The 13,124-nt window shown below is 34.8% G+C and overlaps 1 protein-coding gene across 22 annotated transcripts in view; it reads right to left on the reverse strand.

Annotated features, from left to right (window-relative positions):
* The window catches only part of RBFOX2 (RNA binding fox-1 homolog 2), a 393,928-nt gene that overhangs the window by 23,021 nt on the left and 357,783 nt on the right, over positions 1–13,124 (reverse strand). For 14 of the 22 annotated variants that reach the window (XR_013179261.1, XR_013179265.1, XR_013179259.1 and 11 more), the window contains 4 exons: positions 7,814–7,906; positions 5,010–5,070; positions 967–1,020; positions 754–848 (listed from right to left, as the gene is read on the reverse strand). Coding sequence is in view for 9 of the 22 variants with exons in the window: in XM_077168690.1 (XP_077024805.1) it covers positions 754–848; positions 967–1,020; positions 5,010–5,070; positions 7,814–7,906 (303 nt within the window). In the remaining 13 variants the exon portion in view is untranslated. The remainder of the gene's footprint in view (positions 1–753; positions 849–966; positions 1,021–5,009; positions 5,071–7,813; positions 7,907–13,124) is intronic. The other 8 variants (XR_013179263.1, XR_013179264.1, XR_013179262.1 and 5 more) reach the window with 1 other exon arrangement.

Raw genomic sequence — 13,124 nt, forward strand, 5'->3', positions numbered from 1 at the left:
CTTATAGATATTTCATTAGTTTCCTTTATCTAAAATGTTTTAATCCAGAAATGTAAGGTGGGAGAAAAACTACTCCTTCTCTGTAGCTTTTATCCTTTAAAGGAGCTGATGTTTTCTAAGGGTCTATTTAAGTGTGCCATCCTCTGGAAAGCATGCAGAGACAATGACTCTATATCCACTGAACCTGTCTAATTATCCCTCACGCTGGCACAAAATGGCTCAGGTGAAAATAACTCTAATGATATCAACAAAGCTGAGAACAAGTCAATAATACTGGAGGTACTTTGGGGGGGGGGGGGGTTGGGAAGGGGAGGAGTCCCGAGTCAGGGAATTGAACCTGGGTCTCCTGCGTGGCAGACAAGAATTCTACCACTAAGCTACCCTAGCTTTCCCCACTTGGAGGTACTTTTAAATACCCAAGGCCCAAGGCTGACTTGCAGAGAATATGTATAATATAACATATAACACATACTCACTCCTTTTGTTTTCTTTATTATCAAGTACGTAGACTATTAATGTTCTTCACATGCCCGTACCCACTCTGCCTTTGCCAGCTATTTTTACTTTGTGGCAATCCTAATATTTAGTCAGGAAAATTCTAGAGTAGGTTAGGCAAAACACAGCATTGTGATGGTATTTAGCCCTCTTGAGCAGTCTCCTTTTTAGTATGTATACCAGGGAAAAGAAAATAGCCAATGTATTACTATTCACTCCCAATAGTCAAAATCCACGTCAGGCCAAAATAGGCTACTTACTGATTAAAGGAATGTAAGTGTTAATACCCCCTCTTCCTGATAGGGGCACTGCTGCTTCATTGCCTAGGGAGACATCTGCTTGAAAGCTGGAGGCTGATCACATTAAAAAAATTTAAAAATGCATAAAGGTTACAAAGGAATAGCAAACTGGAAAACAATCTATGTTATCACAGCTAAATAGCACAACTAGAAACATTAACTGAAATATTACCTGCATATAACTCAGGGCCATATACAGCTCCAACTACTGGGCTTAACTTCCAACCTGAAACAGAAGAGAGGACAGTGAGCTTTAAGACTTTATCAGGAATACAGGAAAAAGGAGTGATCAAGGCATATGCAAGTTGGCTTCCAACATTTCTGGGCTTACTTTTGGCCTGTTACCAACTTCTTTTAAAATGGCAGCTGGGGGTTTATATGAGAGGTGAAGTTATTTCTAGACCTGATTTTCTTTAGGACTAGCACTGTGAAAGGAGAACAAAGGATTGGAGGGTGACAGGGAAAGGGAGGGAAGAAAAAAAGGGAGGAATGATCTTTTCCTAGCTTAGGAAAAAGAAAAAAGCAGAATATATGTCATTCTGTACCACACTGTCACGCAATTTCTTATATATCATCTTAACAGTGTTTACTACTCTAGTTGATATAAAAAGGTATCCTTGGATTTACATTGGGATTTAACAGTTAAAATTACCCAGTCAAGAAGAAAATACACACGATGATAAATTCAAGGTACATTTCTAACTTCAGTGCACATCTTTTGATGTTTCAATTTATAATGAATATATTTAAGCTCATCAGACTTTTTAGCAAACAAAGGAGACTGGATTGCTGTTGAACATTAGCTTAAACATGCATATATTCTAAGAATTTCCAAACATTCTGTTTAATGTCAATTTTATTTCTTATTCCCTATTTTTTATATTTATAGGAATATGTGAGTCTCAAGATAAAAAAGAAAATGAAGAAGAAAAATGTGTTCCTGCCCACTGATAGCTACTAAGTAGAAGCCCACATAAAAGTTTAGTCAGTAAATATCTATTGAATCTCATACATAAACAAGTAAATATGCCTTAATTATTTTTCTGAAACACTGGCCCCTTCTTTTACATCTTTATATTTCTAAAGTGCTTATCACTGTTTGACTGCTGTTCTATAAATATATGAATGTAAAGAAAAGGCCAATTCCATCGAAATTACCAGGTTTAAATGGCTGTACATAAAAGTACTGTTGAAAAAATAAACAGAAAATCTAATTCATTCCTAATCAATCCAGTCTCCCATTATTTCATGTGCTCATGATGGTGATGTCTCTCTGTAATTATAAATATATAAAAAATTTCGACAAATTCTGGATTCATATCCTACCTGAATTGTAAGAACAGAAATGTTCTGCAACAGTGGACAAATCAAATGATTTCAACCAACATAAAATAAGATACTGACTGAGAAACTGCCTGGTACATTCTACTCAGCAATGACAGGTTTCTAAAGTTTGGGTCCTTTAGTTTTGAATAGTAATTTAGAATAATATTTGTGATGGTTAGGTTCTGGTGTCAACTTGGCCCGATGATTAAGCTCAGTTGTCCGGTCAGGCAAGCACTGGCCTGACCATTGCTGCAAAGATATTTCGTGGCTGGTTGATAAACCGGAAGGCTGGTGTATTAAGTCATCAGCCAGTTGATTCTGCATCTGTGGCTGATTATATCTGAGATCACCTAAAGCACGCCCCCACAACAAGATAATCCAATCAGTCAAAGGCTTTTAACGGAAAAGAGAGACTCTTTCACTGCTTCTTCAGCCAGACTGCAACTCCTATGGAGTTCATCCAGATCCTTCAATTGAAACTGCCAGCTTCACAGTCTGCCCTGTGGATTTTGGACTCTTCCATTCCAACAGCTGCATGAGACACCTTTATAAATCTCGTATTTACAGATTTCTTTTGTTGGTTCTGTTTCTCTAGAGAACCCTAACACAATTTCAACAATGATGCTTTCCTATCAGTGGCACTATTTCCTGAACATTTCCTTTCAATCTGTACAATGTATGTACATTAATGTGTGGTTAACAATACCTGAATACGTTTAGCTCTTTACAGTTTACTCTGTATTTTCATTAGTCTCTCACAAAACCCAAAGCGGGAAATAAGATAGGTACCATCTCTGAAATCTTGGATAAGTATTACACTTCTCTGGGCCTCATTTCCTAAATAATAACTGAGAGGTTTAGGTTTTGATGACTTCTAAAGAACAGCCTGCTGCTAAAATTCTGTGATCTTCAATTTATAAATATGAGAACAGAATCAGACAGGTTAAGAAATTGGCCTGCTGTCACACAGTAAATGAGGACTTATATCTGTAAGTAGAATTTCCCACCACACCATTTACCCTAGATCTGAAGGAAGTTTAATTACATTGCCTCTTCTTCCTATTTTGTTTACATTGGGTTTTTATCAAAATTGCAGAAACTTCTGTTTTGGTAAAAGCCGGGAAAAGAAGAAAACGAGAAAAGTGGTAGGTGTTGGTATCACATGATACATCACTGATAAAATAGAGAAAATGCTAATTACGCTGATAAATTTGTATCACCTATATGAAAAACTGGACTAAATATATGTATTTAAGATTTTGTGGGATATATGCAATAGCATCTATTTAATTTATTAAGACATTACCAGTATACACCACTACACTCCAGCACAGTGTTTTCAAACATAAAACAAAAAGCAAAAACAAAAACAAAAAAACCCAGCAGAAACTCTTTTTGTTCTAGTTAAATCTTAGGCAGACCCCAATATATACAACAGAGAATGTGGAGTTGCTCAGACTGAAGTAGAGCTGGAAGTCCAGGACCAAATCTATATGTCTTCCCCACCACCCTATGGCTCTGAGGAACGTGGTTTACAAAACCACTATTTCAATTTCAAATTTCTGAAATTTGTATTAAAAAAAAAAGATTAAAATTATATTGTATCTTATTTAGAGAAAGAATATGAATCTGGATTAAATTTGAGGTATAAAAGTTACTTTTGTTAGAACACTTAGCTCTGCTCTGGGTCTTACCTTATTAGGAGAGCAAGAGATTCAGAATTATAAAAGTGATTAAAAAATACTTATTCTTCTAACATATTCTACTCATGCTCAGATGAATAGGAATTAGTAGTTAAAAGTCATAGTTGGTGGATATGCTGGTTTGAAATGATATATGTACACTAGAAAAGCCATGTTTAATCCTAATCCCATTTCATAAAGGCAGCCGTTTCTTCTAATCCCTATTCAGCATTGTAAATCCAAAACTGTAATTAGATCATCTCCCCAGAGATGTGATTTAATCAAGAGTGGCTGCTAAGCTGGATTAGGTAGAGGCATGACTCCACCCATTTGGGTGGGTCTTGATTAGTTTCTGAAGTCCTATAAAAGAGGAAACATTTTGGAGAATGAAGGAGATTCAGAGAGTAGGGTGGAGTGTCATGGCCACGAGGAGCAGAGTCCACCAGCCAGCAACCTTTGGAGATGAAGAGGGAAAACGCCTCTCGGGGAGCTTCATGAAGTAGGAAGCCAGGAGAAGAGGCTAGCAGATGATGCTGTGTTTGCCGTGTGCCCTTCCAGATGAGAGAGGAACCCTGACTATGTTCACCATGTGCCTTTCCAGATGGGAGAGAAACTCTGTGTTTGCCATGTGCCCTTCCACTTCAGAGAGAAACCCTGGACTCCATCGGCCTTCCTGAAGCAAGGTATCTTTCCCTTGATGACTTAGATTGGACATTTCTTCAAACTTGTTTCAACTGGGACATTTTCTCGGTCTTGGAACTGTGGACTGGCAACTTACTGAATTCCCCTTTTTGAGAGCCATTCTGTTTCTGGTGTGTTGCGTTTCGGCATAGCAAACTAGAACAGTGGACATCCATGGCTATTATGGACAAGTCTAACATATAATAAAGAACAGTAGCTGAAAAATGGGGTGCTCAGGAGGGACCTAACTTGGGTTAATAGGCAACTTCAAATGACATGTCTGCACTAGTGTATAACATGGATTTTACCAAGAACATAACACTTTTCTAACCAGAGAACTTAGCTTAATTCTAGGGGAAATAATTAATTTGTAAAGATACTTTCCTAGGTAAAGTCTATTTCACTGTAAATTAAGCAAACTGTCTTAATACTGAAACAAAGAGAAATTCTTAGAAGTTTAAGAAAAATTCACATATTCACATGAGAATAAATGACATCCTTCTGAAGATGATTTAGAGTCTCTTACCATTTGCATATGGTGTGACCATCTTCTTATTGGTCATTACACGTGCTGTAGCATTATTCACCTAAAAATAAAAATAGAAGGAAGGGGCAGGGAAGAAGTAGACCATATTAGGGAACATAAAGTTGCTCATGCAATAACACAGTACTTAGTTTAAAATGTAAATTTTAAAAAGCATTGATTTAAATAGTTAAAATAGCAATATAAAATATTAATATATAATCTTTAATTAAAATGCTTATTAAATGAGGCTAACAAGAGTAAAATGCAGTTTCTTGGTGTCCAAAGAAAAAAATACATGTACAAGTTCTTTGGAGATCTCTTAAACAGAGAAGTCTCTGCATTAGGAAATAATCAATTTGTACATGAACTTTTAAGTTCATTAATAAAACAGAGGCTTTTCACATAGGTCATTATACAGATTTCCAGGAAGATAGGACAATATATTGATTTCAACTGTTCTAATATTTAACACTGTTGATGAACTGGAGCTTGTATAAAATTTTACTGCTTGAGACTAGTAAACAAATATAGGAACTTAGATTCCCATGTTGACATATTTCAGGGCCATTTTGAATTTTCTAGACTACATGGTCTATTCGTTTAAGAATAAAGTTTTAAGAAGGCCTTGGAAGTAGGTACTTAAAATAATTGAGAAAATGAAGTTTATATTTCTTTTGTTGTACAGTACTCTCAACCTTTATTATAGAATTACAGAATTTAAAGCATTCTCAGTGTTAGGGTATGGAGTATTACAAAGATGGGATGGATAAAGAAAAGATGAATGGAGCTTAGAAGCCAGGATATTGCAGCCCAGTGTCAGAACCAGCCTCAAAGCTCTTGTACAAGGAGGGTAAAGCCTTACCATAGAAGTCAATGATAAACTGTGTAGTCAGGTCCTAATACAGGCTTATTTTAAAACGTATTTTAAAATACACAGAATATAAATGTGTCTTACTTTGCCTCTTGGAATTTATATCATGTTAAATGTATATATAGATAAGTTTGTATAATGTAAAGACCAATTTTAGGTAGAAAGAGAGTTTAGAAATGTCTTAATATGTCTTTTAGAATTTATTTAATGATAATTCCATGTAAGTAAAAGAGCTTGAAACTCCATTTACTCTAGTTTGACCCAACAAATCATATAAACATTTCACATTTAAAAAGAATGGGATACAACAATGATGAGACTGAGAGCATGCAGTTACAAAACACACACACACAAATAAAAGGAGAAAACAATCAATTTTGGAAAGAAGGGGGAAAGTGAAGAGTGAGGTTCTCACAGACAATGATTAGAATGGAGCAAGAGCTTAAACCAGCTGCTAGAGCAGAATGCAACCAAGCACTTAAAAGGAAAAATGGCCAGAACCAATCAGAAACCACGAGTCAGCAAAAGAGACCAACAGCTCCATGTAACAGAGAAAGGATGGGGAAGTATAGGGAAAAGCAAAGGGCCAAGAACTTGGATAAAAAGAAAAATAAGGTAAGGGAAAAGAAAAGAGAAAGTGTGGAAGGGTGTCACGGGCAGAAAAGAACTGTCAAGAGCAAAGAAAGAACAGTCATTGCTACAAACAGAAGGTTTGTGAAAGAGGAAAAGTAGGGGAGGAAGTAGGGGCAGGAAGTGCATTAATAAAACCAGCCAAACTGGAGTTCAGTAATTCTGAGTAAGATGTACAAGGGGGAAAAATCACCATGAAGTCAGTAATCAAACAGCTCAGGCTGCTACAAAACAATATGTACATCCAAAGTCCAGGCAGCATTACTCAACAGCATTGAAATAAAAGGGGGAAAGGAAGAGGAACAAGAAGTCAAATCACGTTTTGTAGTGTTAATGTGAGATGGCAGATGGACTTTTTTTTCTTAATTGTTTTAAAATTATATTTTTAAAAGCTTCTTCTCTAATGGTTGTTTCACTTACCGCCAATGGGTACCATCGCCAGCACTGTGTATAGTTACCATGGAAAGAGTGAGTCAAGTGAAGGGCCCTAAATGCTAAACCACTGGGAAGGAGGTAGAAAAAGCAAAATATGCAAACGTCTTACTCAAAATGGTGGCTTTCATATTTAATACTTTTAAAAATTGGGAGGGGGAAAGGAGCCAGTTAACTTTCACTGCATTATTAAAACGAGCTGACCACCAGGTGGCTGACTCAATCATAGTAACACTAAATTCACCTGTCAGCCAACAAACCTCTAATTGAAGGATTGTCTGTTAAAATTAAAAAATTAACTATTGAAAATTTTGATATTTAAATACATTTTTTAAAAAAATGACATGAGCTTTGGATTCTTTCCTCCCTCCCCATACCCTTTACCATCTTTTATTCATTGCTTATCACATGCTCATGGAGGTGAATTAGCCTCCCAAGAGAAAGAGGATACTGGCTGGCCCCTTGATTTATTAAAGGACACAAAGTTATAAAATCAAAGTTTTTAGACATTTTTTTCAGTTAGTTTTGTTTAGGCCTCATCACAGGAATTCAGAGTCTCACAAACTGAAGCAAAGGAAAAAAATCAAGAGAGCAGAAGGATGAACATTTTGGAGAAGGAAAAAAGTAAATGGAAAACGAACATACACACAAACACACACACAATAAATCAAAACGAAAAGCCCCAAACAAGCAAAAAACGGGGCAGGGAGATAAGTGCTACTTTTATACATTTTAGTGCAAGAAGTGAAGGACACAAAGACATGTGCACACATACAAACAAGACAGGGCTCCAAACGTGAAATAAGTGAGGCAACACACAAAATCAGAAATAAAAATATAAACAAGAAATTGAATTATTTAAGACATGCACCTCGATTTTACGGCCCTCTACCACGGTGCCGTGTAATTTCTCCCTGGCCCTGTCTGCATCAGCACTATTCTCGAAAGTTACGAACCCGAATCCCTGCATGCAGCGGGAAAAGGGGGGAAAACATGCACATCGTTATATTGAAATACTGATCTCTTGGTAAACAGAGAAAAAATATCACAGTATGAAACTGACATCAGCAACAACTCAGTAGTACTCTCCCAAAGTCACATTTTTGGTCCATGCATATTTTATAAAGGGAAATTAAATCCAGTAAAAGAAAAAAGAACTGTAATAATAACAATAATAATGATTATAATAATTTAACAACAACATAAAATAGTAAAATAAAACATAAGGCATGTGAGGTCAGACCAAAATTAAGGTATAGAGTTACTTGGGACAAACTATTCAATTATGAATCTGAACATTTTTAAAAATGTCTTACCCTTTTTCTCTCAATTCACACTGTTAATGTAGCTGTCTCTCTATGTAATACTAAAAAAAGTTCATTACACTGACTCTCTGACATTCCATATCTATTACTGTTCCGTAACTTCTATAAGAAACTGTAGGTATAATCACTGTATAATAAGATTTTTCAGGAGGTCTAATCATCTTAGCCCCACTTTGCTTGCTTGGCTTATATTACCATTAATTCCTTTGGGTACAGGAAAAATTTAAGACAAAGTCTTGATGTATAATTCTGTGGGAAGAGGAGAGAACTTAGTTCTTCCAAGCAAATGAAAATATTACGAAGCAGCTGTCAGTCCAATCATGATTTTTCTTCAATGCCAATTTTAAATGACCAGATTTATGTTACAGTAAAAAAAATGTTTGGCTGAATTTCAGAAAATCACCAACCCAATTCATTCAAATTATAAATTTAATGCTTATATCTATTACTAAACTTATTAGTAATATTCCACGTATAGAAAAAAATGAATAGTCAATAGGTAACAGGTAATGAGAATGATATCTAGTTTAGTAACAGCAGTTATAGACTATTCATTAGGAAAAGAATACCATCAAATAGCAATGCACTTGCTATTCTGAGGTAGATTATTTTAATTCATTTGTTCTTGTAGATACAGCAAAAATAGAATGAAACTCTAATTCACTAAAATAGACAAAGCAGAAAACCAGGGAATTAACTAACTTGATGTCTCTGTTCACATCATATCTGAGAAGATAAGGGTCATAATCATACTACCGATGTCAACATCAGCAGCATTTCCTACATACTGATTTGACTATTTCATAAAGCTTCATATCAGTTTTTTTTTCCTAAGTGCTTTATCCTTAACTTTCCATTCTATAATTTTATAAATAATTTTCTCAAGCTATTCCTACATCTCTAGGTTAGTAAATTCTTAAGATTTTCTGGGACAGCCTTCATTTCCCAATAGCTTCATTGTCCTATAGCATTCTTTGAATATTACATGGTTTTAATAATAAAAACTCCTGGAACTGTTCATTTTTACTGAAGTTCTGCTTGCTGCTTATCATCATGAGTATATGAAACATGTTCTGAACTGAGATGGTAAGCAGTGTGTACTGTTCAATAAAAAGATTTTATGAAAGCAACTCTACTACTTATTACCAAAAGTATCCTATTACTCAGGATTCTAAATAATGATATGGTTGGATGACGTTTCATAGAGGATTCCAATAAACTATCCAAACCCACAATATGGTTATCACCACTAAAGATTCTAGGAAGTGAAATGCTAAGCTGATTGAAATTTTTAAAATACATATTGTTTGGGAAGTATTACTATGGATAATTTCAATTAAGATTCTTTCTTAAATAATGTATAAATTTTCCGAAAATGTCAAAGAGAACATATCTTCAGAAGCAAAATTTGGTATAAACATGTTACAGCCACTTTAACACCTCAAGGTACAGGGCAAGTTATTAATGAATTATAATTTGTGTTTGACACTACCATTTGATGAATACAAGAGGCTAGTTCTTCAATCTGGAAGAATCCTCTAAAAAGAAGGTTAAACCTTTTAAGAAAGGTCACAAATAGTGATGAGTTTTCATATTATACTTTAAAAGCATTATAATTTGTATTCCAACTGATCCTCGAAGCCTTATAAATTTTATGTCTTGGGTTATATTAATAAATTATACATTAATATATGAATAACAATTTATGTGGAGACTAATACCTAGGTTTTTAATTTTAACATTTTGACTATATCCACATACACATATATACGTACGTACTTGGTTGTCTTTTTACTACAACTATAGGATAAAAAGGACAGATCTGTTCGTTTCACTTTGAAGGAAAAGAAACTGAGTCAAACTGAGGTCAAATATTGTGCTGGTTTGAATCTGTTGTGTACCCCAGAAAAGCCATGTCCTTTAATCTTCATTCACTATTGCTGGATGGAAGCTTTTTGATTATCCGTGAAGATGTGACCCGCCCAATTGTGGGTGGTAACTTTTGATTAGATGGCTTCCATGGAGATGTAACTCCACCCATTCAAAGTGGGATTTACTTACTGAGGCAACCTCTTTACTTTAAGAGGCAACCATTTTGGAAAAAAGCTTCAGAGGCCACGCAGTCAGCAGCCAGAGACCTTTGCAGATGAAGAAGGAAAACATCCCCGGGGGAGCTTCATGAAACAAGCAGCCAGGAGAGAAAGCTAGCAGACTTCACCATGTGCCCCTTCTAGCTGAGAGAAACCCCGAACTTCATCGGCCTTTCTTGAGTGAAGGTAATCTCTTGTTGGTGCCTTAATTTGGACATTTTCATAACCTTGCCTTAATCTGGACATTTTCACGGCCTCAGAACTGTAAATAGGCAACTTAATAAATTCCCCCTTTTAAAAGCCATTCTGTTTCTGGTATATCACATTCCGGCAGCTTGCAAACTAGAACAAGTACCCAGGGATTTTCAGCTAACTGAGAAAATTAAAAATACGAGAATCTGAGTTCAGTGCTTTATTAAACTACATTAGTACAAAAAACCTAATTTCCTTTTCTATATCTAATCAATAAATGTATTCTATGAGCCTTTTTCCTATAATGTTGATAGAGTATCTGTGACATGGTAACTGCATCCAAAAGAGCAAATGGTAGTAACATAAGCACTAACTTTTTATGATCAGTAAATGACAAAGTTTAATATTAATGTCTACTTGCATATGATTTCTTCAATAATTACTTTAATATTCTAGAACAAAATTTCATTTTCAAGGGCTTTAAAAATGTTTTATAAAGAAAGATGCTTATACTGTGATGAAAGGCTATCTAGATACTGAAGATAAAAAAAATAAAGCAATCTTTACAGACATTTTCATCTAAGATAATAGGAGGAAGCTTTGGGTCTTTCTGATATGAAACATAAAGGTAAGGGCTTTTGTTTCCTTTGAAGATAAGTAGCCCTTATGATAGGCAGAATAGTTGCTTCCCAGTTGTTCATGTCTTAATCCTCAGAACCTGTGATTATATTACTTAAATATAGCAAAAGTGACTTTGCAGGTGTGATTAAGTTAATGATCTTGTCATGGGGAGATAATTAGGTGGTTGAATTATCTAGGTGGTTTCAAACTAACCACAAGGGTGCTTCTAAGTGAAAGAGGGAGGCAGAAGGATCAGAGTGATGTGGCCTGTGATAAAATTAGCCATTGCCACTGCTGGCTTTGAAGATGGAAGAGGGCCACAAAGCAAGGAATGCAGGTAGCCAGGCAAAGAAAGGCAAGGAAATGGATTAACCTTTGTAGTCTCCTGAAGGAAAGCAGCCCTGCTGACACTTTGATTTTAACTTAGTAGGACCCATTTCAGACTTCTGACCTCCAGAACTGTAAAATAATAAATGTGTGGGTTTAAGTCACCAAAAGTTTCTGGTAATTTGTATAGGAGCAACAGGAAACTAATACAGAACTCTTAGAATAAAAGTCCATGATTAATATAACTGGCATTTTAGAATACTGTTTTTATTTACCTCTCTCTCATGGTGAAACTTTAAAAAGGTGATTTTTCTATGAATCCGACTTTATGCTTGCTCATCTAACACAGTTTGATTTAGTTTCAAGAACATTAACTGTTATAAAGGTTACAATTTTTCTTAGTATATTGTTTCTTCAATAAAACTGAGCATTAAAAAAATGTCAGGAACTGTGTTAAGGATATCTACAGGTAAAAAAAGTCATCAATATGAAAGTCTGCGTAAATGAAATTATGTTTAAAGTCTCTTCATTCTTAGAAATCAAAAAGTTAATGTCTAAAATTGACACATTTTCTTAGAACAGCTTTAAAATGATCACATAATGTACCCACTAGGGAAACATAAAAACCAGTCTAAATTGGTAAACATCAAGCTGAGATTTAATCTCAAACTCTTAAGAGGAAGTATTTCAGGTATGTAAGAATGTAATAAGGGAATATTTTGTTGCCTAAATTCTTCTAATAAAAGGTAAACAAGTAAACTTTTATTCTTATTTAAAAAAATGTTGAGATAACTTTTGTGTATACCAGCACTGTCTAACAGAAATAAAATGCGAGCTATGTAATTTAAAATTTTCTAGTAGCCACACTAAAAAAGTGAAAAGATACATGTGAAATATATATGTGACCACATATACCATAGCATCCAAGACCTCAATGAAGAAACTATACAATTTTTCATCTTTATTTATGACAAAACCACTTTATATAACTTTTACTGAGTAAAACCAGGGTCCTCATAATTCCCTGAATCCACCAAACCTCAGGCTCTTACTCTATGCCATTCCTCACTCTAACAATATATTTAACTCAATATTCAACATATTATCATTTCAACTTGGCATCAATACAAAAACATTATTAGTGAAACACTTTACATTCTTTTTGTGCTTGGAAATCAGTGTGTATTTTATACTTAGAGCATACCTCAATTTCAAGCGCTTAATGTGGCCACTATATAGCGCAGGTCTGCATACTTTAAATCTTACCTAACATTCTCAGTTTCCAACGTTCTTCTATATTAACAATTTAAATATATCAATGTTACATTAGAAATTTACCAGATTATTTTAGCTGTCTTCTGGAAATGGAGAAGTAGTGTATTTACTAGGTGTATAGCTGTAATTAAGATTTCTTATCAAGTGTGAAGGCAATTTTATCACCAACCTTTAAATACTTTTATATGAAATCAAGAACATATAGGAGCTGAGTAACTTTCGCCTTTTTAGACTGGCCTCAGATAAATAAATAACAAGCAATAGGATGAACACTATAAAAATATACTCTTATTAACATAATCTTTGAATTTTTCCATCTCAGAAAAATGAGGAAAAAAATCTACCATGTAAT

Source organism: Tamandua tetradactyla, chromosome 7 (genome assembly GCF_023851605.1).
Source record: "Tamandua tetradactyla isolate mTamTet1 chromosome 7, mTamTet1.pri, whole genome shotgun sequence".
NCBI lineage: Eukaryota > Metazoa > Chordata > Mammalia > Pilosa > Myrmecophagidae > Tamandua > Tamandua tetradactyla.